The sequence below is a fragment of the Cheilinus undulatus genome, linkage group 21, assembly GCF_018320785.1.
Source record: "Cheilinus undulatus linkage group 21, ASM1832078v1, whole genome shotgun sequence".
Taxonomy (NCBI): Eukaryota; Metazoa; Chordata; class Actinopteri; order Labriformes; family Labridae; genus Cheilinus; species Cheilinus undulatus.
The window spans coordinates 36403855-36430489 of NC_054885.1; the positions used below are offsets into that span (position 1 = coordinate 36403855).

At 38.7% G+C, this 26635-nt stretch overlaps 2 protein-coding genes across 3 annotated transcripts in view; both read left to right on the forward strand.

The window, feature by feature from the left end:
- The window catches only part of LOC121529168 (transportin-2-like), a 30648-nt gene extending 18896 nt beyond the window's left edge, over nucleotides 1-11752 (forward strand). For both annotated transcript variants that reach the window (XM_041816899.1, XM_041816900.1), the window contains 6 exons: nucleotides 454-549; nucleotides 1101-1176; nucleotides 2164-2263; nucleotides 2352-2426; nucleotides 5289-5436; nucleotides 5694-11752. In XM_041816899.1, coding sequence (XP_041672833.1) covers nucleotides 454-549; nucleotides 1101-1176; nucleotides 2164-2263; nucleotides 2352-2426; nucleotides 5289-5396 — 455 coding nt within the window. In that variant the 3' untranslated portion in view covers nucleotides 5397-5436; nucleotides 5694-11752. The remainder of the gene's footprint in view (nucleotides 1-453; nucleotides 550-1100; nucleotides 1177-2163; nucleotides 2264-2351; nucleotides 2427-5288; nucleotides 5437-5693) is intronic.
- A 7899-nt stretch (nucleotides 11753-19651) lies between these two features.
- Nucleotides 19652-26412, forward strand: LOC121503951 (deoxyhypusine synthase-like). The gene is made up of 9 exons (XM_041778573.1): nucleotides 19652-19846; nucleotides 20157-20321; nucleotides 23077-23198; nucleotides 23281-23377; nucleotides 23459-23545; nucleotides 24581-24686; nucleotides 24765-24868; nucleotides 26031-26156; nucleotides 26280-26412. The coding sequence occupies exons 1-9, from the start codon at nucleotides 19652-19654 to the stop codon at nucleotides 26358-26360; spliced, it is 1083 nt and encodes a 360-aa protein (XP_041634507.1). The 3' UTR covers nucleotides 26361-26412.
- Nucleotides 26413-26635: the final 223 nt, after the last annotated feature.

Here is a 26635-nt window from a genome sequence, read left to right on the forward strand (position 1 = left end):
GATTTCACAGCAGCGCTAGATCTTGCTGTATCTTCTGATTTAAAATAGGATTTCAGAATGGAGGAAATATGTGATCAGGTTGTTGGGCGCTCTGCTGTCCCCATAACTCCACAAACAGGTCTTCTTTTCTGACGTTCATCTCGGCTCAGGACACCGCTGTGTTTAAGTTTACCGCCATGATCATGAGCTTTAAAAGCATTAAACATATTTCTTAGTCTGCTCACTCTCTTTGGGATATCTGCTGTTCAAACATGTCTTAATAAAATTGTTAAATTAAACAGAAAAAAATAGCATTGTCCTTTAATAAACTGAAAAAAAAAACAAAAATAAAGCTCATCTTTTGAGTTTTTCACTTCTTATAAATATTTTGAATAGGACAGCTGGTGGAAACCTGCATGATGTTAAACAAAAAGCAGACAGCTGATGTTAATGCTCTCTCCCGTCTGTCTGCAGGTGCAGAGATGCAGCCGTACGTTGGGATGGTTCTCCCACACCTGGTGGAGATCATCAACAGACCCAACACGCCCAAAACCCTGCTGGAAAACACAGGTACACAAACTATGAGAAAAAAGGTCAGAGTTAGAACAGAATCCTAGAAAGCTGGGTGCTAAACAAATTTGGATTCGCTTTTAAAGTCCTTAAAATCTGTAAAAACTGGTGTACTTTAATTGTTTGGGGGTCTTCCATTCATTTTCTGCATGTGGAGCAGAGTTGTCACAGTTTTAGAAATTTGGATTTTGCTAGGATTACTAGTAAATATCAGACATTGTTGCATTTTTGATACTGACTCCCAAAACTGGTTAATTTAGTCACTTTAGATTTCCAGTCAGCATGCTCAAAGGAAGCACTGAACTCCGGGTCCTGACTGCATGTGTTTCAACATTTTTACCAGTATTTTGGCTCTATGATGAGTGGATTGCAGCTGAATTTTTAGGTATTTAAAATGCAACAGCACATCTAATGGTAAACAGCTGTTTTCTGTTACTTAGACTTGAAACAGGGAACGTTAAAGAACCAAAATGTTTAAATTCAAATAGAGCCCAATGTTAGATAAAGGACATGTATTTGAAATAAAACGTTTTATTGTGTCTCTCCTGCAGCCATTACGATCGGCAGACTGGGATATGTCTGTCCTCAGGAAGTGGCGCCACAACTGCAGCAATTCATCAGACCGTGGTACGTCGCCTAAGAATTATCATGAGATTAGTTTGTCTGGCCGTATGGCAGAATCAGCTGTTATCAGCATATAAGGAGGAAACATCATGGCTCTGAAAAACGAGGCAGAGAGAAAAATGGTGGAAATTTAGTATTGGGAAGCTGCATTCTACATACTATTACTACTACTACATACTAGGCTAACATATTAACATATTGAGGACATATTAAGCAAAGACCCCTTTTGCAGGCTTTTCTAACAAAAATATGTGCCCCTGGCCTGTCCACAATCCCCTCTAGAAAAGTACCAGAAATATCTTGGATCAGGAGAGCCACATCCATGTCCTGGGAGGGGTGGAGCCAGACAGCTCAGTAACATTTAAAGCTTCAGACACAGAAACAGCTCATTCTGAGCAGGGCTGAAACAGAGGAGTTTTTAGACATGTAAAAATCCAATACTGGAGTGTTTTTCTCAGTGACAATCTTCATGGGCATGGGGACCTCTGAGACCAATATAAACTTGTCTTAAAGGGGTAAAATATGTGAACTTTAACTGCACTAAACTAATGGTTAGTAAGCGCCATTTTACTCAGAATAACTGGAAACACCAGATGGAAAATTTCATAAATCTACTGCATAGATATAATTTATCTGGGAAACCTCTCATAGAAAGTGTCTGGGAAGGGCAAGACTTTTCATTAAATTCAAAACAAACGCTTTCTGTCATATTCATCTCAAACATCTTGTCAACATGAAAGTGCAAAAATGCCCTGTTGCAGAGCAAGAGCACGCCTAACAACAGCAGTCTGTCTTTGACTGTGCGGGCAAAGCAGCAACAGCATAGATGCTCTCTTGAATGTGTGCCAAGACCAACCACAAAAATCCCCTTAGTCTTCAAAAATACCTGCCTTCATGTGGACTAGATCTTAGAGGGAATGGTTGGGAAGGATGCATATTCCCCTGATTGGCTGTATTAATGAATGACTGCTTGTTGCTTTGTGTCTTCAGGTGTTCTTCGTTGAGGAACATCAGAGACAACGAGGAGAAGGACTCGGCCTTCAGAGGAATCTGTGTGATGATTGGGGTGAATCCTGCTGGAGTGGTGCAGGTGAGCTTAAATATTTCAGAGCTTTAGGAGAGACGATAGAGCTCAGCTTCATTCTGCAGAAAAATAACAAGCTATTATTTCTGTCCAGGACTTTATTTTCTTCTGTGACGCTGTGGCTTCCTGGGTCAACCCCAAAGACGACCTGAGAGACATGTTTTATAAGGTGAGTCCCTCATCATGGACTTAGACTTCATATACAGAAGTTCTCATGTGGATCCTGGCTCCCCACAGTCTGTGATGATCACTCATCAGACATTCGAAATCTGAATTTACGATGCGGATGATTTTTGAGTCTGAATCTGTGGATGGAGCCGTCCATTTCAAGCAAGAGATCCGTCTTTCCTTGAAACAAAAAAACTGAGAATATTATTGATCAGGCAAACTCCCTGACCTGAAAGCTCACCATTAACTACAGACTACTGTGAAAGATGAATTATTAAAGAGAATACAGCAGTGTGGATGCAAAATGTCAGATACCTGGAGTAAAATAGAAAATACGCCTGCAGTTTGATAGTGGCTTTAAATCCTTTGACTGTTTAAGGGTGTATTCACACCTGGCTTGTTTGGGGCAGTTTTTCCGAAACAGTGAGCACCCCAGTCCAGTTCGTTTAGACATATGTGAACACAGCAATCGCACTCGGATGCGGGACAAAACAAGCAGGTTGAGATCGCCAAAATACAGTGGTCTCGGCTCGCTTCCATTCAAGCCCTGTAGCAGTTCTTTTGCAGTGAGAACACAATTACCTCAGAAACCGGCACAACTGACTCATAACTGTGGTACACACTGTAGTCGTGGGGGTAGTAATGCGCCCGGTTGCCAACCGTTTAGTTAAAACAATAGAAGAATCAGCAAAAGCGGAAGAACAACAAATGAGTCGTGGGCTCCGTGAGGCGGCACATCTTCGTTTTAACAAGTACATCAGCACATTATTTTCCATTATTTTAATGTCTTGACTGTCGAGAAAGATGTTTTGTTGATTTAGCGAAAACGGGTACATTAGCCAGATGAACGCTATATAAAAAACTAGCCGCACGCTGCTGATCTCCATGGCTGTTGTTTTTCCCCGTGGAAAGCGGTTAAGAACCTGAATGAATGAATGAAGACAAGGAAACTCCCCCGTCTTCCCGGTAAAATTTCTGACCAATGAGAGATGAATTGGATCGCACGTGGCATTCGTTTATAAATTTGGACCGCAAGAAACTTTTGCCATGTGAACACAAACGAACCACGTGACAACTGAAACAAATGTATCGTTTTTGCCCCTGAATCGTAACAAAGCAAACGAGCCACAGGTGTGAATACACCTTTAGTTTTAGTCACACTCAAGCTGCTAAGAGCAAAAGATGCTCTTTTCATTCTGCAGCTATAAAAATCTAATTATTCCACTTTCACTGAGCTCCTTTTTTCCACCTAATTATTGATATAAATGTTCACTGATTTTTAAAGATTTTACCCTTTGATTGCCAGTTTTTTTGTCTAAGGCCACCATGTTTTTATGACCCCCCCCAAAAAAAACTGAAAAATGAATTATTTTCAATATACTACATGCAAAGTTGTTTTTTTATGTTAAATTACTACAGACTGGCATATTTCAATAATTAGCAGTGAGCAATTTTTTGTGCAGTGTCAAATACTCACTCTAATGCTGCTAAAAGCAAAAAATGCACTTTTGATACAGTAGCTATAAAAAGTATTTTACATTAATATTTACCCTGGTTTCACTGAGATGATTTTTGTCCAACTACAGCTGACCTAATTATTGATATAAAATATTCATAAATTTAAAGATTTTAACCCTTTTAATGTCAGTTTTTTTTCATAATGCCACCGTGTTTATGCTTTATACTTTAAATGTAATATATTAAAAAAATCATTTTCCTCTACTGAATTATTACAGCCTGGGATATTTAAATGATTAGCAGCAACATTGATTTTTATGCATTATTTTAATGTGCAGTGTCACATTTTCCACAAAAAAATGCGCTTTTCATTCTGTAGCTATAAAAGATTTTCTACATTAATTTGTTTTTCTACTTTCACGTCCCTAATTTTTTTTCACCTACAACTGACAAAATTATTTAAATGAAATATTCATTGATTTTTAAATCTTTTAATCCTTTGAGTGCCAGTTTTTGGTGGTCTGCCTCCCTTTTTTTGATGAAAAAAAAAACAGAAAAATGAATTATTTTGAATATACTACATGCAAAGTACATTTTTCTATGTTGAATAATTGAAGCCTGGGATATATATCAATTATAAGCTGCATCACTTTATTTTATGCACTGTTTCTCTGTGCAGTGTCAAATACACACTCCGTTGCTGCTAAGCGCAATAAAATGCACTTTTCATTCTGTAGCTATACAAAATGTTTTTCATTAATGTTTTATTCTACTCTCATTGCTCATTATTTCCACCTACAGCTGACCTGATTATTGATATCGACCACTCATGAATTTATAGATTTTTAACCCTTTTAATGCCAGTTCATTTGTCATAATTTCCACCATGTTTTTCAAAAACAGAAAAATGAATTGTTTCCAACAGGCTACATGCAAAGTTGTTTTTTTGTGTTGAATTTTTTTGCATTTTTAGCATGTTTTTCCTCCATATGCCAAATATCGTCAGAATGCAATCTGGTGGAGAATAGTAAAAATGATCAGCTCCAAGGCAAAAGCCCAGATGGACACCCAGATAGAATAAACTGCATGTATTATGCTTTAGTGGAGGTGAGATGTATTTTAAACTTACTGTAGGAGCTGAGCTGGAAATAACAAGAGCAAATTGAAATACACAGTCTTGCCAAACCACATGCAATATACATGAATACAGCCAAAATGATCAAAAAATGAAGAGTGAAAAGCGGGTAAAATGTGCACAACCTCTCCTATGGGTTAATATACTGAAAAAGAACTGAAGTGTTTTTATACAGTAAGTTTATTTTGGATGGAATTTCTCAGTGTTGTAATTCAGTGAGTGTGTCTGAAAGCATTGTTTTCCTTTCTCTCATCTCTTTTCTTTCCTAAGATCCTGCACGGTTTTAAGGATCAGGTCGGTGAAGAGAATTGGCAGCAGTTCTCGGAGCAGTTTCCTCCTCTTCTTAAGGAGCGCCTGTCTGCCTGCTACGGCGTCTAACCCAGACACCCCTGGTCCACACAGGACACAGACCTGTTAGGTAAGGCATGCGTTCTTTTGATGCGCCTCAAACTGTCATTCTAACAAGTCTGGATATGATGACACACCCAGCTCATTGATGCACAATGATACATTTTGTTCCCAAATCAATCTTCTGATCCAGAGTCATAAAAACAGCCTTTTTTTTTTTTTTTTTTTCAAACCTTGCATAGCAGGTCCTATCAGTACTCCCTGTTCACATCTTCTTTAAAGTGATTTTTAACTCTCCTCCATGTTTCTCTGCTTGTTTCTCCTCAGGTTCTTCTAGGGGAGGGTAACTGGGGAACTCATTGCACTGCCCAGATTGTGGGGAGAAACGAGAGCTGGAGGGATGTGACTGGTCTTGATCCTCCTCTCGGCGGACGGCTCCCTTTCCCCCCGCGCCCTGTGTGTCTCTGTGAGGGAGGGTGGGAGGAGGGTGGTGGGTGTGGGAGGGTAAACTGGGGATATACATATACCTCTCGGATTAAACACCTCACTAAATCCAACACGCTCAAAAGTGACTTTCGCCAACAGCACCGCAGGGATCCTAAGTAGGCGAGGACATAACCGGGGTTCTTCGGCCCGTCCCCCTCCTCCATTTGATAATTCTGTTAAGATAGGTAACGGCTGGGAGGGGAGGGGGGGTCAGATAGGTACATTTAAAGGAATTATCTGAACCAGCAGTCCCAAACACCACAACACACGCAGTCAGTAGAATGACTCACACATAGATGTGTTCAAACAGGCTTGTGCCAGAGGCTAAACATGCTTTTACTGAAACAATGCAGGAAAATGTGCACAATTCATTTGCACCTTTTATGGCATAAACAGTTGTTGTGCACAAACATGGGTCTTTTTTTCTCTTTTCACATGTACATTCAGCTCAGTTTAATTTCCTTCCTCTTTTCTTGGTTGCTTAATCCCTCTCGATTCATAGGTCTCCTTTTTTTTCCGCCTTCGTTCAAGGCAAAAAAAGATGCAGTAGATCTGTTCTTTAAGGTTCCACCACCGCAGTTATTGCATGTCATATTTTCACCTCATTAGTGACGCATGTTCGAGTGGATTTTTGTTATTTTCTCACCTGATTTATTCTGTGAACTGTTGTCGGTTTGAAGGATGCTGCCATAATCTGAAGCTGTAGGCTGCGTGGTTCTTTCGTCCTCCCATCATGCATTTTGTCTAATCAATATAGTTTAAAGGAGGATTTATATTTGTGTGTGCGAGGAGAACATCTGCAGGTAGATTTATAACGGGAATCTGGTTGTTTAGGGGAATCGGTCAGTACGTTTACATGCAGTAGGAAAAGTTGAGTCAGTGTGTTGATGCAACTAAAACTGGACTTTTTAAATACAAGGAAACGTTTTTTGATATAGTCCTTAATCGAATTTCTTGTTGCAAGCGACTTTAATCTCGCTTATTTTCCCCTCAAACAGACCCAAACTGGACTAGGCCTTCAGAGCACGCTCCACAGCTTCCATGCAGGGCTTTGACCTGGACGTAAATCCTGCATAACAATGGTCGTAGCTGTCGATCTTTGGCTATCACCACTTTAGAGTGAGTGCGTGTTTGCTGCGTGACGAATGCAGCGTGTGTCATCTCTGGCTTGTGCTGTGATGGCCTTTTTGTGAGTTTTTGTCAGTGAATCTCCCTACAAGTGACCAGTTTTACTGTTTAGCTGAGTCAGGAAAAGTCCGAATAAAAGCATTCTGTATTTAGCATTTCTGTGGAGACACAGAAATGCTAAATGGGACTTTTACTTTGAAAAGCATAAACCAGGAGTGTCAGCACACTCAGTGTTTCCCTTCCCTGTTACATTTTCTATCAATGAGGAAGCTAAACCCTCGAGCTACAGTTGAAGTAGAGAAAAAACTGAATCAGACTGATCCAGTTGAGCTTGTCCCCAAGAAGCACACTGCAAACATTTTCTAACAGTGTTTAAAAATGTCCTTTTCCTGGTTAGATGGCGCTCATACATGCAGCTTTGAAAGCCCTGACCGTTCACATGCACACCAAAATAAAATCAAGCCATCACGCACCCAGTCTGAAAAGTCCATGATCTTGACAATAATGCTCATCGTACAGGTACTTAAAGTGAAGAGTTGGGAATGAAATATCAAAAGATTATTTTTTTACAGTTTGACATAAAACCTGTTTAGCATGGCACACTCTAAAAGACTGTTAAAACCTTAACTGGTTTTGAAATTCAACAAAACCCAACATATGATGACAAACTAGCTTTTTTAATTTAGCTTAAGTTCAAAATTTGTTTAAAAGGTGTTAATTTTTAACTTTTTTGACCTGAAAAGTCAGTTCAGTTTTGAGACATACATCTAGGACATTACAAAGATGGAAATTTACAAGAACACAAAATTCTCAACTACAGAGTTGTAAATTTTGACTTTATAAACCTGAAAAGTTCAAGTTTAGGAAGTCATTTATTTACATTATAAAGCCGTAAATGTACAAGTAAACAAAAATGAAATTCTCAACTTTAAAAAGCTGTAACTTTTGACTTTGTAAACTTGAGTTTAAGGCATAAACTTACATTATAAAGCCATAAATGTACAGGAAAAACACTAAGTTATCAGGCTTAAAAAATTGTAAATTCTGACTTTAGAAACCCAAAAGCTTGAGTTCATTTAGTCATAAATTTGCAACATAATCAAATTGTAACTTTACATGACAAAAATCAAATTCTCAGGTTTTAAAAGCTGTACATTTTGACTTTTTAAACCTGAAAATTGTAAGTTTATGACATCAGAATTTTACAACCTTGTGAAGCTTTTACTGTTAAACAAAAATCAAATTCTTGGGTTTAAAATGTTGTACATTTTGATTTTATAGACCCAAAGTATTTAAGTTTAAGTTACATATTTATGATACTCTAAACCCTAATTGTACAAGAAAAACATGAAATTCTCAGGTTTACATAGTCCTACCTTTTGACTTTGTAAAATAGACATTTTCAGGTTAGTTCAGCCTTAAATTTAAGACAAAGTTATAAATTAACAAAGAAGCAAACTTAAAAGCATAAATGCTTCAGCTGGTATGATTTTCTTCAATGGTTTTCGACATCATAAACTCAAAAATGAAAACATTTTTAGGTCTTTGTCATACATTTGAGTTTTGAACTTAGAAAATTAAGCTTTTTTTCTTAAAAATTAACATCTAGTTGTTAAATCCTGAAGTCCATGTAACTATCTTTGACATGGCTGTGTTTGCTGTGCTTTCTCTACATAACAATCTTGCTTCCTGGCTGTCCTTGGCGTCCCCACATACAACAGGATTTTAGATCATAAATTTTTAATATGTCTGATCATCTTTGAGCAGGTTAGAGAGTAAAAGATCACTCTTAAAGATGCCTCACACCACTGGAAAACCTGCCGAGATAATCTTAAGAACCGTCAGATACTCTGGTCTGAAGGGAAAGTCTGACCCAGGATCGGCATGATCATTTTGTAGCGTGTGCCAGGCTTGAGTTAGCGCGGTCATCCAAACTTTGTCGAAAGCAGGAAAGGAGGCACAGCTCCACTGAGCTTTATGGAGTCTGACAAACTTCCTGTTTCCAACCATGACTCTACTCTCTGAGCATGTAAACGCACTGACTCTTCAGATACTGTAGGCAAGTTGAGAATCCTTTTTGCTGCTGTTGCTGCTTCATATTTAGAGTATTTACAAACCAGACGTAATGAGAGCGTTAAGACATCACCAAGAATGAATTGGTTCTTACTGATATAATGCACTTTTTTCTAAGAAATTTAGAGCTGTAAGACATACAGTGATATTATACTGATCTTGATTCATAGTTTTTTTTTTGATAAGTGATTTTAGGACTGTTATTGGCTTGCTAAAGTAAGCATAATGATGGTAATGTTGAGCAATGGTAAAAAGACTAGGGTAAGACTCGAGGCCTCTTTAACATAGTTTTATAATGTAGCTCCTAAAGTGGATTAAATAAGAGGAGGGAGACGTCCTTAAGACAGTATTTGTGCACCTGTAAATCCACATCTGTTTGTGTTAATCACCATGTATTTTTGTTAATGAGCCATCCAGGTTTCCTCCAGTGTCCGAATCATTGCATGCTTCTCAGTGCTTTCTGTCGTTTTATAATCGGCCTGGTTCGGAGGCCGTTTAAGAGCTTTGTCATTGGTGATGCAACTCTCAGCTGGGCCAATAAGGTACTCCTCCAGCTCCGGATCGAACTCGTGATTGTTGCTGCCATATTTTCGCCCGTTGATACTGTGTAGGATCTGCCTGGGAATACACTGACTCCTAAAAGTCCACCCCTAACACTGGTTAGATTGTTTGAGAGCGAGTGGCGGTCGATATTCAGCTTTATCTTTTAGTCTTTGTCCACAGTGGACGGTTGTGATGGAAGCATGTGTGTGAGTGTTTGATATTGATATTAAAGTGTGCATGTGAGTTCTGCTTAGACGTAAATTTGCACCAGCCCTACAATAAAGAAACGTTCAGGGAAGAGTTTGAGTCGTGCCTGGGTTTACGCAGCCGCAGAGGGAATCCGGATTTGCCTGCCAGTCGGTAATGGTTTGAGTTCTGATGAGCTGTGATAGGAAAACACGAATAACTCCGCTCAGAAAACAAGCAGAGACAAAAGGGCTAACCCAGTATTAAAATAAAAAGACCACCTTACAAGTAAGTCAAAGGAAAGTCTCCATATTGATGAAATTCAGTAAGAAAAAGGTTGTATTTTCACAAGAAAAGGCCCTTATTAAAGGAGAAAATGGAATTTTTATACTGTTTAGCTGATGATATCAGAAGAGCAGCCAGCTAACTACTCTAAAATTAATGGTTTTAATTGATTCATTGTCTTGATGGATAATCTGGATTTTGAAAACTAAAAGCCTAGATTCCTCTTGAACATTTCTGCCTCTCCCCTTTAGCTTTGCCGTATAAATAACCAGCAGTCTGGTCAGAAACACTTTGTCAAAATGAGAAACATCTGTGCATTTTGACTTTTTTCTCACAAAAAACAATTATAGTAACACAACAACCATTTATTTCACTTTATTGACTCTTGATAAAAACTATTTTATCACCACTTTATTCATTTTTAGTAACAATAAATCTGTCGACTTGTCAAAGTATTTTGACTGTTTTTCCTTCAAAATTAGGACGCATTTTTTTTATTACAACCTTTTTGTCAGGAAATAACGCGTTTTCTTGTAATCCAACCACTTTTTCCTTCAGACATGACTTACTGTCTTATATTTAGGCTATTGTAATTTTATTTATATTTATTATGCTTAGATCAACTAATTGAAACATTTCAGGATTCTGGAGTTTATCAGGACTTTTTCTTCATGGGATAAGGGATGATTAATCTCTGATTTCTCAAAAGTTTTACGTCTAATTAGGCCACTTTATTCTGGTTTTATTGTGACTTTATTTTGCAGAATTTAAGACTGATATTTTACCACTTAAAATATTTTGGCTGATTTTCCATTTATTACCCCATAAAACCAGAGATTATTATGTGTACTGTACTTTTCTCCCAATATCCTCACTCCATTGGAGAAATTTGACTATTTTAGTTCAACTTTATCTTTGATTTAACACTTTATTCATCTAAATTTAAAATGTCTGATGCCTTTAATGTGGCCTTAACACTTTGCTGAACTTTCTTGAGCCACTATTAAACTTTTTTTTGTAGATTAAGCATTTGACACAGTATTTATAAACCTTTGCGGTGTCTTGCCGACGTTACCTGGCGGGCAAATCTGTGATCTAATATGGCCGCTGTGTAATCCCAGGCTGACTGAACAGGTGTGTTTCTGGAGCAGCACCTGGTGAAGCGGTCTTTACCGCTCCTCCATGTTGTGATACACTAAGGTAAAAAAAAAAAAATAATAAAAAATCAAGATGTCCACCATTTTTATTTTTATTTTTTTTATTTTATTTTGATGCTCATGTGACCTTTTGTTTTTATTTATTTTGTTTTTTTATTTTAATTTTTTGTGTGGAGTCGCACAAATTTTCTTTTGGACTTTAAAAGTTTTTTTTTCTTTTTTTATTCTTTTTATTTAAAGAATTATTTTGTTTTCGTTGTTTTATAGCGGACCATTTGATTTTGTTAAATCTGAAGTTGTGGTAGGACAGAAGACGAAGAGGAGGAGGAGTAGGTGCTCGGTGCAAACCTCGGGGAAAGACGTGGAATAATAAATTCTTGACTTTGTTTCGATCTGATATCCAAACTGGCACGTGACTATGATGTAGTTCCTTTTTGCTCAACATGTGGTGCAGGTGGGATGTTATCCGATGTATCCCTTTTTATTTAATTTTTGTGAATAGGGGTAAATAAATTTTTTTTCTATTAAGCACTGAGTCGACTCAGTTTTATTTTTCTGTGACTTTTTATGAATCTGTTTCCCTTTTACCTTTGATTTTTATTTACTCTATGCAATCTCACATAAGATTAAAACAAACCTAAAGATCACAGTTCTGCAGATATTAATGCATAAGATGAGAAGAAGGTGAAATATACAGGTGTGTTTAAAAACATTGGACTATCCCTCTGATCTGATTCAAAAAAGAAACTTCTTTATTCAAAATTCATCGCATGCAAAATGAAACATGTCAAGCCTTTTTTTTTTTTGTTTTAATCTTAATTATTTGAAGTTCTGACATTAAGAGATAGTGGATTTTTGATTTCCCTGAGCTGTAAACCATGATAACATTTTTTTTAAATGAAATCCCAGCAAACAAAAATTAACTTGTATGTGATATTCTTTTTGACACATTTAAAAAATGACACCACTAGGCCACAAGCAAACGACCTGTAAATGTGATATAAAGTCACCCCTGCAGACAATAGTAGATTTAAAAAAAGGTATTAGAATTTGTGCCTTAACAACAGATTTTAAGCTAAATACAGAAAAAAAACTCAGAGATCAAGTTGGCCAATCATAATGTCTTAAAATGCCAATTTCTGCCACAATTACAACACTTTTCCTAAAAAGTTGGGACATGCATTTAAAGCTGAAAAGTCTACTCTTCAGTCACATCGTCAAGATAAGTAACAATAGAACTTTTGATTTCGAAACAGATAAAATTATTGATTTTGGGGGGCTTGTCTCCTCTGTTTTGATGCTGTATTAAGTCTTTGTGCTGTATGATCAGATATGTGTCTGAACGTGTTTGGTATGCGACTGTCTGCTGATCTAGGTCGTCTGAGGTGATAATCACATACTTTAAAGGTAGCAGGTCCCACAGGTGTACATGCACGCCCTGTTTGTAAACGTTTACCTGAGTTAGTCAAAGCTGCCATACCTTAACACGCGTTGACTCAAACTCAATGAAAACTAATGTTGAACATTTGTCTGTGATCATAAAAGGCGATAGAAACCAGGAATATTCTTTGTTAAACATGTTCAAATTTGCTATAATGGAAACCCTTTTTTACATGGGATTTAGTCACTTGAAGACGTGATATACTTCTGGTTAAACTCCTCAAATTAAAGCTGAAAGTCTAAGAGATGTGATAGTATTTGTCCTCTTCCTTATAATTTGCATATTTGTCATGCTTAAACGTTTCAGAGTATTTTGGCATTAGAGATGACCTGAGTAAATACAAAATGCAGCTTTTAAAATGATTGAATTTATTAAGGGTAAAACATCCAAACCTACCTGGCTCTATGTGAAAACAGGTATTGACATTCATCAGCCTGGAAAGGGTTACAAAGACATTTAGGACTCTGGCACCATGGTGAGAGCCATTACCCACAAATGAAGAAAACCTGGAACAGTGGTAAACCTTCCCAGGAGTGGCTGGTCTACCAAAGTGACTCCAAAAGTGGACAAAAAGCCATCCAAACCTATCTGGTCCAATGCTAAGGTCATTTCCCCCTAAACCTAATACCTAGTTGTTGATCCAGCTTTAACTGTCATTTGTGGATGGCATGGCCGACTGTGTTAACAGTCCATGCTGGAAGTGTTCCTGGGTCCAGTTTTTACCACTCTAACTCCTTTTTCCCCACTTTTTCCACTTTTGACCCCTTTTCATCACTATTTTGATCCATTTTATGACTTTTTAACCCATTTTCACAACTTTTTCTGCCCATTATTGCAACTTGTAACTAATTTCTCCTACTTTTTAACCATTGTTCACCACTATTTCTACCCCCTTTGACACTTTACATCCCATTTACACCACAGTTTCCACACATTTTCCAATTTTTACCACGTTTTAACCCCTTTTCTACCCCCCATTTCCATTTATGCCACTTTTGAACACCTTTTCACCACTATTTCCATCACATTTATGACCTTTTAACCCATATTCACCACTTTTTCTGTGCATGTTTGCAGCTTTTAACCCCTCTTCATCACTATATCCTCACATTTTACCCATTTTTAATCAACTTTTGCAACTCTCAATGCCTTTTACCATTTTTCTACCCACTATTTCCATTTTTGTCACTTTGAACCCCTTTTCACCACTATTTCCATTCAATTTACAACAGTTTACCCCACATTTTCTACCCAATTTTGCAACTTTAAACCAATATTTTAAACTTTTTAAAACTTTTTTAGATGGTGTTTTCAGTCTGCTGCTGCACAGATGTTATGAAGAGGCAAAAGATGAACTCTAGACAAAGTGAACGTTTGTAAATGTGTTAACCTGTTCATTAGCTGATTAAGGTGTGACACTATGACTTTCCAATATTGAACTTTTCACAATATTCTAATTTTTTGAGACACTGAATTTTGGGTTTTCTTATTGGTAACCATAATCATCAAAATTTCAAAAAATAAAGTCTTGAAATACTTCGCTCTATGTGTAATGAGTCTATGTAATATATGGGTTTCTCTTTCTGAAATGAGTGACAAAAAATAATGAACTTTTTCATGATATTCTAATTTTTTGAGATGCACTAGTAGATTTGTTTCCTTTTCATTAGGTGCCCATTGATTGTTCAAATGAATGACAGTGGTCTGCTGTTTGAAAAGATAAAGATCTTTGTGGTTAAGGTGGAGGATGACAAAAATGTAACAGAAAGATCTCTGGCTCAAACAACCACACCCTGCAAATTTTAAATGGTATTGACTCCATTGCTCCCATAAAGTTGAAGGTTGTCTCTAGCAAGAAAAGGTCTCCATGGAGAAATGCCATGGTGGTGAAAAATGAAAAAAGAGAGTGTTGAAAAGCTGAACGCAGGTGGCGATAAACAAATCTCCAAATTCATTTTGACATCTATAAAGAGAAACTTCACACTTATAATCTACAGCTGAGGAATGCAAGGCAGTCTTTCTTCTCAGACATGATCACCAGAAACAAAAATAATGCTTGAGTGTTGAGATTAACAAACCCCCCTGAGTCAATAGCACCTGAACTTCACTCCGCTAGGGCCTGCAATGAATTAGCTTCTTTCTTTAGAGAGAAAGTTCAGAATATTAGACTGGCAGGGAGTCCATCCACACCAGGTTCAGGATCTGTGCTATGTGCATCTAAAAACAACTTAAACACCATGACACAGTTTAATCCAATCAATGACAAAAATCTGGAGGACATTTTACACCAACTGAACTCCTACTGCTGTCTGGATGTTTTACCCACAGATTTTTTCAAAAAGGTCTCACATGTCATGACATCAGATCTGTTACAGATTGTAAACATGTCTCTAATCTCAGGAGTCTTCCCACAGACCCTGAAAACAGCCGTTTTTAAGCCGCTCTTAAAAAAGAACAATCTAGAGAAGACCTTAATGAATAACTACAGGCCGATATCAAATCTTCCTTTTTTAAGTAAAATTATTGAAAAGGCCGTGTTTCAACAGCTAAATTATTTCTTAACAGTGAACAGCTGCTTTAACGTCTTCCAGTCAGGTTTTAGACCACATCACAGCACTGAGACCGCTCTGGTCAAGGTGTTTAATGACATTCGCTTAAACACAGATCATGGCAGAACTTCAGTCTTAGTGTTACTGGACCTCAGTGCTGCATTCAACACAGTCGACCACAATATATTACTTGACCGACTGGAAAACTGGGCGGGACTGTCTGGCACAGTTCTTGATTGGTTTGCATCCTACTTAAAGGGCAGGGATTATTTTGTGTCAATAGGTAACTTTAAATCTGAGCAGACCAAAATTACATGTGGAGTCCCTCAAGGCTCCATCCTGGGGCCTCTTCTGTTTAACATCTACATGCTTCCACTTGCTCAGATCATAGAAAACAACCAAATAAATTACCATAACTATGCAGATGACACAGCTCTACATTTCAATGTCCCCAGGTGACCATGGCCCCTTACAAGCACTGGGTAAATGCATGGAACAAATTACTGAGTGGATGTGCCATAATTTTCTCCAGTTAAACAGAGAAAAAACTGAGGTAGTTGTTTTTGGACCCAAGGAGGAATCTCTTAAAATCAGCATGCAGCTCCAGTCACTTCAGTTAGAAACCTCAGACCAGGCCAGAAATCTGGGCGCTGTCATGAATTCAGACCTAAATTTCAAAAACCACATAAAAACAATTACAAAGTCAGCGTATTATCACCTCAAGAATATTTCTAGGATTAAAGGACTAATGTCACAGCAGGACCTTGAAAAACTGGTCCATGCATTTATCTTCAGTGGAGTTGACTACTGTAACAGTATCTATACTGGTCTGCCTAAAAAGTCCATCAGACAGCTGCAGCTGATCCAGAACGCTGCTGCTCGAGTCCTCACTAAGACCAAGAGAGTGGACCACATCACTCCTGTTCTGAGGTCTCCACACTGGCTCCCTGTCTCTCAGAGAATAGACTTTAAGATCCTCCTGTTAGCTTATAAAGCACTGAATGGTTCAGGCCCAAAATACATCAGAGACCTTCTAGTCCAGTATGAACCATCCAGACCACTCAGGTCATCTGGTGCAGGTCTACTCTGTGTCCCTAAAGTCAGAACCAAACATGGGGAATCAGCCTTCAGTTACTATGCTCCTTATATCTGGAACAAACTCCCAGAAAACATCAGGTCTGCTGAGAGTTTGAGTTCTTTAAATCAAGGTTGAAGACACACCTGTTCACTGCTGCCTTTGACTAAAAAAACGTTTTACTTTTCTAATTTTCCATTCTTGCTCGAACTCTGCACTGTAGCTTTTACTTTAATATCTGTTTTTATCTTCATTGTTTTTTTGTTGTTGTTTTAAAAAACTTTTTATGTTTGTTTTTATCTTTTTTGGGTTTTATCTGCTGTTTTACATATAAAGTTCAGACAAATGGCACTAGGGATGTGTCTATCTTGTGTAGGTCTTATTTGCTGTTTTTAATCACCTTTTACATGCTTCGTTTAAAATGTTTTCACTGTGTTTCTTTTTCCCTTTGTCGATGTATTTTAACGAACTGTCTGAAGCACTTTGAATTGCCTTGTTGCTGAAATGTGCTATACAAATAAACTTGCCTTGCCTTACAAGAAGATCAACATGTTTAAAGCTGTCTTCCCATGGATCCACCCTTGTTCACTGTAATTCAGGTCACCTTTAATTGCTATTAATTTACTAATTCTGCTCTTTACAAGCTTCACTGACCATTTCATTTACTCTTTATATTTTAGTGTTGTCTTAATGAGAGGCTGGTCGGTTGTAATTGGTGTAAGTACTGGAAATGTTGGGATTTTCACCAGTTTCTCTGTGCTTTTTGCAACTTTTAACCCCTCTTCATCTCTATATCCACCCATTTTGCCCATTTTTAATTAACTTTTGTAACTTTCAACTCCTTTCCATCACTATTTCCACCCAGTTTACCATTTTTCTACCCACAATTTCCATTTTTTTCACCCCTTTTCACCACTATTTCCATTGAATTCATGACAATGTTACCATTTTCCCCACATTTTCTGCCCATTTTTGCTATTTTTAACCAATTTTTGCCACTTTTTTACCCCTTTTCACTCACTTTTTCGGCCCATGTGGCTGAATCATGCCTGTTTTTAGGGCCACAGCATTAAACTCACAAGCATCCTTCATTGCCCTTCAGCCTTGTTCCTCGAAGAGATTTCTCCAGATTCTCTGAATCTTTTGATGACATTATGGACTGTAGATGGTGGGATATTCAAAGCTTCCATAGCCTTACACTGAGGAACATTTTTCAGAAATATTTCCCCAATTTCAGTTTTCCACAGATTGGTGAACCTCTGCCCATCTTTACTTCTGAGAGACCCTGCCTCTTTAAAATGCTCCTTTTATACCCAGTCATGTTACTGACCTGTCTCTGTCCTTATTTTTTTGAGATGTGTTGCTGCCATTAAATTCAAAATGAGCTCATGTTTTATATGAAATAGTAAAATGTCTCAGTTTCAACATCTGATATGTTGTTAATGTTCGATTGTGAATAAAAAATGGCTTTCTGTTTTCATTTACCTTTTACAGAACGCCCCAACTATTTCCATCCAGAGTTGCATTAATTTTAATGTTTATGATGGGAGAGTCTGACCACTGAACAAAGCCTTCTCCAGCACATCCCAAAGATTCTCAATGGGGTTAAGGTCTGGACTCTGTGGTGGCCAATCCATGTGTGAAAATGATGTCTCATGCTCCCTGAACCACTCTTTCACAATGTGAGCCCAATGAATCCTGGCAATGTCATCTTGGAATATGCCCGTGCCATTAGGGAAGACAAAATCCATTGTTTAAGAAATGAGAAGTTACTCATTGCATCAGCTGGGGTTAGATAACTTGTTGCCAGCTGAAAGATAATCGCCGATGCAGTAATTATCCAATAGGAGGCTCGTACCTATTTTCTTAATTAAATCCAGGTAGCGACTTTTTTTTTTTGGCCAGGCAGTGTATTTCCCCAATTTCAGTTTTCCACAGATTGGTGAACCTCTGCCCATCTTTACTTCTGAGAGACCCTGCCTCTTTAAAATGCTCCTTTTATACCCAGTTATGTTACTGACCTGTCTCTGTCCTTATTTTTTTGAGATGTGTTGCTGCCATTAAATTCAAAATGAGCTCATGTTTTATATGAAATAGTAAAATGTCTCAGTTTCAACATCTGATATGTGGTTTATGTTCGATTGTGAATAAAAAATGGCTTTCTGTTTTCATTTACCTTTTACAGAACGCCCCAACTTTTTTGGAATTGAGGTTGTAAATCTGTAATTTCATAAGAACATTTAAAATGCATGGGTTTTAATTCATTAAAGCTGCTTTATTAAATGACCACGTGCCATTTTAGACCCTTAGGACGGGGAGTTTGCAGAATATCTAAAGTGACGTCCTATCACTTTAAATCAGCAGTGCAAAACTTACATGGTTCAGACTCCTGCTTATAGCTCTAGGGTCAATTTTCCTGCAGCTACTTTTATATTCTGGTTCTACGTCTTGTGCAGGATTGAATCTGTTGCTTTGGAGCTTTGGTCCGCCTACCTGTTTGCTCACACCCCCTGTTCCTATGTAGAATAATTTTGTCTTTCAGGTTTCCAGTTGACCTTGTGGAAGTTTAGCACACCGGAGAACATCTGACAGGCAGACATCATTCAGAGATCACCTGTAAGTAAAATTACCACAAAACTTTGCACTGGGGCAGATTAGAAAAGTTTATTTGTTTCACAAGTTTCTGGTCTTCTTCATTGAAGACAGAAAAGTCATCCTAGCTGCTGAATTTAACTGAGAATGGGAATTTTAGCAACCATTTTGTTTTATTTTTTGCACACCATAAATTAAAGATAGGAAGAATAACTGTAGCATCAGTAGTTTGTTGACCAAACTGTGTTGACCTTAATGCTGCTCAGAGATGGATAGTGGTTTGAAAGTGGCAGAATTGGGCAGAAATAGTGGTGAAAAAGTGATAAAGAGGAAAGAGTGAGTTTAGAGGCAGAAATCAGTTTGAAAGTGCAGGAAGGTTGTGGAACAAAAAATTTGGTTTAGAGTGGCAAAATGGACAGAACATTGGTGACAAGGAGGAGGAGACCTTTGTGGTTAAGGTGGAGGATGACATAAATGTAACAGAAAACAAGAACACTGTTGCTGTTCTCCAACTCAAACAACCGACGCTACAAGAAGATCAACATGTTTAAAAGCAGTCTTCCTATGGATCCACTCTTGTTCACTAAAAACTCTGGTCACCTTTAACTGCTCACCTCATGCTGAAAATATTTCCACTCTTTACAAGCTTCATTAACTATTTCAGTCACTCTTTACATTTTAGTGTTGTCTTAATGAGAGGCTGATCAGTTGTAATCAGTGTAAATACTGGAAATGCTGTGATTTTTGTCTTTGCAGTATTTTTCAACACTATGGCTGATCATCACAACCACAAAATACCCACAGATATCTACAGGACGTACAACGGTGTGCCAGAAGATACACCAAAGGTCAAAGGTTATGACTTTAACAAGGGAGTGGACCATAGTGCACTGCTGCAGACATACCTTAACATGGGCCTTCAGGCCACCAGGGTGGGGCTGGCTATCCAGCAGATCAATGCCATGGTAATCTAAAACTGAAACACTGTTCACAAATTACAGAAGAGACATGACACGACATATGATACAATACCATATGATACGACTCTTTTCTTTCACCATCCAACATGGTAGTTTTACATAAGAAAAACACACACACACACACACACATATATCCATATATCTACATATATATATATATTTAAAATGTACTTTTTTAATGAATATTTTAACAACGAAGAACACCAGTTAATGCCTGGCTTTTAAATCTGGTGTATTGATTTGCCTATCCTGCATCTTTCATAAGTACGTCTGTCTTTCTGATCTACATGAACAGCTGGAGAAGAGACAAACACCGATGACGGTGCAGAACGGATATGCTGATGAAGACCCAACGTCCTGCCCCTGCTTACAGAGCTGCACCATCTTCCTCAGCTACACGTCAAACCTCATCAGCAGCGGCGTCAGAGAGAGCATCCGCTATGTGACTGAACACAGGATGGTGAGACTCTGATATGCAGAGAAGTAGAAATAAACACTGTTTATTTATGTTGAAACACTGATGAGGACAGTGTGGTACAGGAGGTATTTTAGACAGTTGTGTGTAAGTTTTAGGCATGCTAAGGGTTCACTGTGGGGCCGGACATGCCACAGCCTGGGGCTGGAGAGGGGCGACCAGAGTCAAACTCGACATGTTGACTCATGTGCTTGGCAGCAAAGATCAAGCTTGATGGCATCTCTTTTGTCCGGGCCTTTTCACCCCGGTGATATGTCAGGAGACCGATGGTGGTTTTTGTACCTTTGGGCCATCCACAGCACGACCAGGGGCAACTCTACTACCTTCCAGTACCCCAGTCCAGTGGTTCTCAACATGGGGGTCGAGAGACACTGAGAGGGGCCACCAAAAAACGATGACTATTTTTAAAATGATTTTAAACTGTATGTTTATCCATTTTATGAGAATATATATAACTGAAAAGTGTGTCAAACTATTATTTTGTTTCTAATGTTGAAATTACTTATTCGTGCCACTTTAACCCTGTATCATTTGACGCTTCATCATGTCGTGCAATTCCTGCCTATTTTTGCTTTTTTTTTTTTTTTTATCAGTTTTGGCCACTTAACACCAATTTTGTCACCTTTTAACCCATTTCTGCCACTTTTTTAAATCCCATTTCACCCCCTTTCTACCTACACTATATTGCCAAAAGTATTCACTCACCCAACCAACTAATTGGAATCAGGTGTTCCAATCATTTCCATGGCCACAGGTGTATAAAATTAAGCACCTAGGCATGCAGACTGTTCCTACAAACATTTGTGAAAGAATGGGTCACTCAAGAACAGTGCATAGAGAGCTCCATGGAATGGGTTTCCATGGCCGAGCAGCTGCATCCAAGCCATACATCACCAAGTGCAATGCAAAACTTGGCATGCAGTGGGGTAAAGCACGCCGCCATTGGACTCTAGAGCAGTGGAGACGCGTTCTCTGGAGTGACGAATCGTGCTTCTCCATCTGGCAATCTGATGGACGAGTCTGGGTCTGGTGGTTGCCAGGAGAACGGTACTTGTCTGACTGCATTGTGCCAAGTGTAAAGTTTGGTGGAGGGGTTATTATGGTGTGGGCTTGTTTTTCAGGAACTGGGCTTGGCCACTTAGTTCCAGTGAAAGGAACTCTGAATGCTTCAGCATACCAAGAGATTTTGGACAACTCCATGCTCCCAACTTTGTGGGAACAGTTTGGGGATGGCCCCTTCCTGTTCCAACATGACTGTGCACCAGTGCACAAAGACATGGATGAGAGAGTTTGGTGTGGATGAACTTGACTGGCCTGCACAGAGTCCTGACCTCAACTTGATAGAACACCTTTGGGATGAATTAGAGCGGAGACTGAGAGCCAGGCCTTCTCATCCAACATCAGTGTGTGACCTCACAAATGCGCTTCTGGAAGAATGGTCAAAAATTCCCATAAACACACTCCTAAACCTTGTGGAAAGCCTTCCCAGAAGAGTTGAAGCTGTTATAGCTGCAAAGGGTGGACCGACGTCATATTAAACCCTATGGATTAAGAATGGGATGTCACTTAAGTTCATATGCAAGTCAAGGCAGGTGAACGAATACTTTTGGCATTATAGTGTATTTCTTCCACTTTAAAGCCATTTTTTTGTCACTTTTAAACCCCTTCCACCACTTTTTCTGCCCAATTTTACCATTTTGACCTTCTAAACCAATTCTTGCCATTGTTGCCTCGTTTGACCAAATATTTCCTCATTTTCACCCATTATAACAACATTTCACTGTTTGTTTCACCTGTTTTTGCTGCTTTGAGCCTATTTTTTTCCATCCTTTCTGCCCTTTTGTGACACCTTTCACCCATTTCTATAACATATTTTGCCCATTTTTGTTGCTTTAAACCCACTCTTGCCACCTGTCACCTATTTTTCGCCCATTTTTTGTCACTTTGTACCCATTTTTTTCCAATGATGCCAGGCAGTACCATTTTTTGTCTATATTGGCTACTTAACTAATTTTTGCCCATTTCTGAAACTACTTTTTTAACAGTTTTAACCCATTTCTGCTTTTTGTTTTCATCACTTTTTCCCACCAATTTTTTTCCTCTTTCCACCTATTTCTGCTACGTTTTTAATCCCATTTCACCCCTTTTCTGCCTATTTCTTCCACTTATAAGCCTTTTTTGTCACTTTCAAACCCCTTTCACCACTTTTTCTGTCCATTTTTGCCACTTATAACCCAATGCTTGCCGTTGTTGCCTCGTTTGACCAAATATTGCCACTATTAACTCCTTTTCACCACTTTTACACCCATTTTAACCAAATTTCACTGTTTGTTATACCAAATTTTTGCCACTTTCTGCCAATTTGGTTCCTCTGTTAACAAATTTTTCCAAGTTTAAACTATTTTTTTCCCCAACTTTTTAATCCCATTTCACAACCTTTCCCCACCCATTTTGCCAGTATGAACACATTTTTGCCCCTTTTAATCCCATTTCACCCCCTTTTCTGCCAGTTTCTGCCACTTATAAATCTTCATTGCCACTGCCACTTTATCAGCAGGTTATTTTCCCATGCAAGGACATCCAGAGTACAATCAGGGTTGTGCCAATCCTCCTTCCCACCTGATGGTGCCCTCAGAGGGGCTTAGTCTCCACATCTACCCCTCACTTCAACCTCAGTTTTCAGTTTCTTAATCAGCTAAATGTTTGCATGCATCCTTATTCATGTTTCTGTCCTGTGTAGGTGGATGTGATAGCGACCTCAGCTGGCGGGATAGAGGAGGACCTGATTAAGTGTTTGGGTCCGGTTTATGTTGGAGACTTCAACATGCCAGGAAGAGAACTGTATAAAAAAGGTCTAAACAGGTGAGAGTTTGGCCAAAATAATAAGTTTTTAATCTTCTGTAAAGCACATTGAGTTTACATGTGTATGTTTCTTTGGCTGCAGGATTGGAAACACCCTGATGCCAGAGGAAAACTACATCAAATTTCACAAATGGATGATGCCGATTTTGAAGCAGATGCTGCTGGAGCAGAACACTCAGGTGTGCATTTTCAGACAGTCATATTTTTAAATGCTCTAAAGTGGCAGCCATGTTCTCAAAATAATTCAACATTTCATTCAGGGCATTCGCTGGACTCCATCGAAGGTGATACATCGCCTGGGCAAAGAGATCAATGATCCTGAATCTGTGTGTTACTGGGCCTACAAGGTGAGTAACCGTCACTTACAGGTGTCACACAGTCTGAAGCTGTTGAGGTGGGTTTTAAAGTCCCAGTTATGTTTTAGTTTAAAACAGCTCTTACTAAAAGGACCAGGTGGGGGGCAGGAAGGGATTTCTGCATAAAGAAGCACTATCAAAAGGCCAACATTTTGCACTGTTAATGGCTATAACAACTGTAACAACTGCAAGAAAAAGAAAAGTAACTGAGCTACTTTTAAGAGAATCATTCAGACATAGAGCAGGCCGGTCCACAGAATTGGGTGGGCTCCTGAAAACTCCATGAATGGCCCCTTCCCAGTTGAGATTCACTGATCGTATCAATGCTTCAGTGTTGGATCAGAAGCATTGGATCCAGCATTCAGGCTAACAGTTCTCTCATTTTGGAGCTGAAACGTTTGTCAAGCTATTTCTGGGTTCGATGGACAAATTAGTCATTCATGCCACTTTTTAACTCCCATTCAACACAATTCCATTGTGTTCCATTTTGCCTTTTTCAACCCATTTTTGCCACTTTTCCTTTTTTTCTGCTTTTGAACCTCTTGTTGTTGTAGTGAGCCTCCCATTTTGCCACTTGAAACCTTTTTAATAATTCTTTGCTACTTAAAACCAGTTTTTGCTTTTCACCATTTTCTGCCCATTTCTGTCCTTTTTTGTTTTTCATAACCCATATTTACCACTTCCCTCCCATTTTGCCTCTGCTATTCTATTTTTTGCCACTTTCTAACTAACTATTTGTCACTATCAATTTTTGCACTTTTAACAGCTTTTCACCTTTTTTTCTACCACTTTCTGCCTCTTTCTCCCCTTTGGTAAATGTGCTCAGGCTTTTTGTCAGACTTCTTTTTCCACCTTCTTTTTGCTGTTCTTGGATGTAATGTTGATATAATACATGTTAGATCCATGTTATACATGTCATTTGTGGTAACTTTACCTGCATTTTTAAATGATTTTACTCTGTTTTGACCAGTATCTGTCGAGTGTATTATGTGTAAACCGTTGTATTTTTGTGTCGTGGTTTTCCAGAATAACATCCCGGTGTTCAGCCCGGCGCTGACAGATGGCGCTATAGGAGACATGTTCTACCTCTTCTCGTCAGAGAACCCTGGACTGATAGTAGACATGGTTGAAGGTAGATGAGTCTTCATTGTCTCATTCTTCATTTTTATTCTCGTTGTCCTCTGATCATTCACACTGCTCTGGATTTCAGACGTTAAAAGGCTGAACAACCTCGCAGTGGCTGCCAACAGCACAGGGATGATCATCCTGGGAGGAGGCGTGGCCAAACATCACATATGCAACGCCAATTTCTGGGTGAGGAGTTTACATTGATAAAATCCTGACAGTCCAGGCCTGAAGCAAGCCGAGTGGAAGGAGGGGTTGTTTTCCAAAAAGAGCCCAATTTTCAGTTTCTCCCCTAATTATTTTTTTATTGTTATTTATTTTGAGCTTTAAATTTGAGGACTGCTGGTGCTGGTTTAGTTTTTTTTTCTTTAGTTTTGTGCAGTTGGTATAATAGGGAGCCATAAACAGAGGCGACAGTTCTTGGCACACAAGTTGCAGGACTGATTCCCAGTCCTAGCGCTCTCTCTTCATTTTTCCTGTCTCTCCTCAGTTCTCCTGTCAATAAAAGGCAAAATTTCACATTTATCTGCTAGCTGACGGACTTAGTTGTACAAAGCACCCTCAACTAGCTTAATTCAAAGTTTGTCTGTGAACGACACATCGACACTTCCTTATGTTCTGGTGTCTTGAATTGAGTTGTTTCAAGGTAGCCAGAACCCCCACTGGGATCACTGAATTTCAGTGAGTCATTTTGTACATGCACTCCTGCATATCTCTTAGAGTGTTAAACAGTAAATGAGAGAATAAGCACCTTAACGCTATCTCTAAATCAAGGTTTAAGACCACACTGTTGTAGCAGTGCAGCACTCATTTGAATAATCAGTCTAAAACAGTGGTACCCAACCTGGAGTCCGGGGACCCCTCAGGGGACGCCAAGATCTCACCCGAGGCCCTGTCTGCTCTGATGTCAAAACAAATTGTGCGTATATTTTTTAAGTCTTGATTAGAAACAAAATGCACAATGGCCCATTAGGGCCACCCTAAAAGAAGATGAAATAGTATAGAAGAGAGACGGGGGCTACGGACAAAAGGTTGGGAACCACTGGTCTAAAAGACAACTCCACTAAATACATCTCTTTGACTGCATTTGATTCAACACAACCTAATGCAATACAAAAAGGTGTTTAACTGTCTTTGTCATGACACAGAGACTTTGGTGTTAATTCGATTTGAAAGATATTTACAGACTGGCAGAACATCCTGACTGCATTATAAGTGGAGATGCTGTTATAAGTGTAGTAATTTCCTCCCATGTTGGTGCCACATTGATATGCAGTTGTTTTCTCCTAAGTGCAGTGACTGAAAAGTGTTTGCAGCAGACCTGATGATAACCTGCTCTGTCTCATTCCAGAGAACTGGAGCGGACTACGCCGTGTACATAAACACGGCTCAGGAATTCGACGGCTGTGACTCCGGAGGAAGCCCTGATGAAGCCAAGTCCTGGGGAAAGATCAGATTGAGCGCACAACCAGTGAAGGTATGCATGCTATGCTATGCATGTAAGCAGATGATGAACGAGTGAATGTCTTCATGTTCTATTAGAATAATTGAGATTCAACACTTGATCTGTTTTCTTAAACTCATCTGTGTATTTTTCCAGGTGTGTGCAGATGCGTCCATCATTTTTCCCTTGCTGGTTGCGGAGACGTTTGCACGTCATGTTAATAAGACAGCGAAATGAAAATGGAGGAACAGATTTCTATTTAAACTGAAATGTTCAGTCACTATACGATGCGGCAAAACATAAAAATGTAGTTAAGTTATGACCAAGTCAGATGAATGAAAACGTGAATGTGCAAGTGATGATTTGGGAAGTGTTTGAAAATAAAAAGGTAGAATTATTAACTGGTTTATCCAGGTCACAGAAAAAAAATCTTTAAATTCAAATATCTGAAAAAGAAACCACTGATGTATTATGATGTACGGATGCTGACATGCATCTATGCACTTCATTTT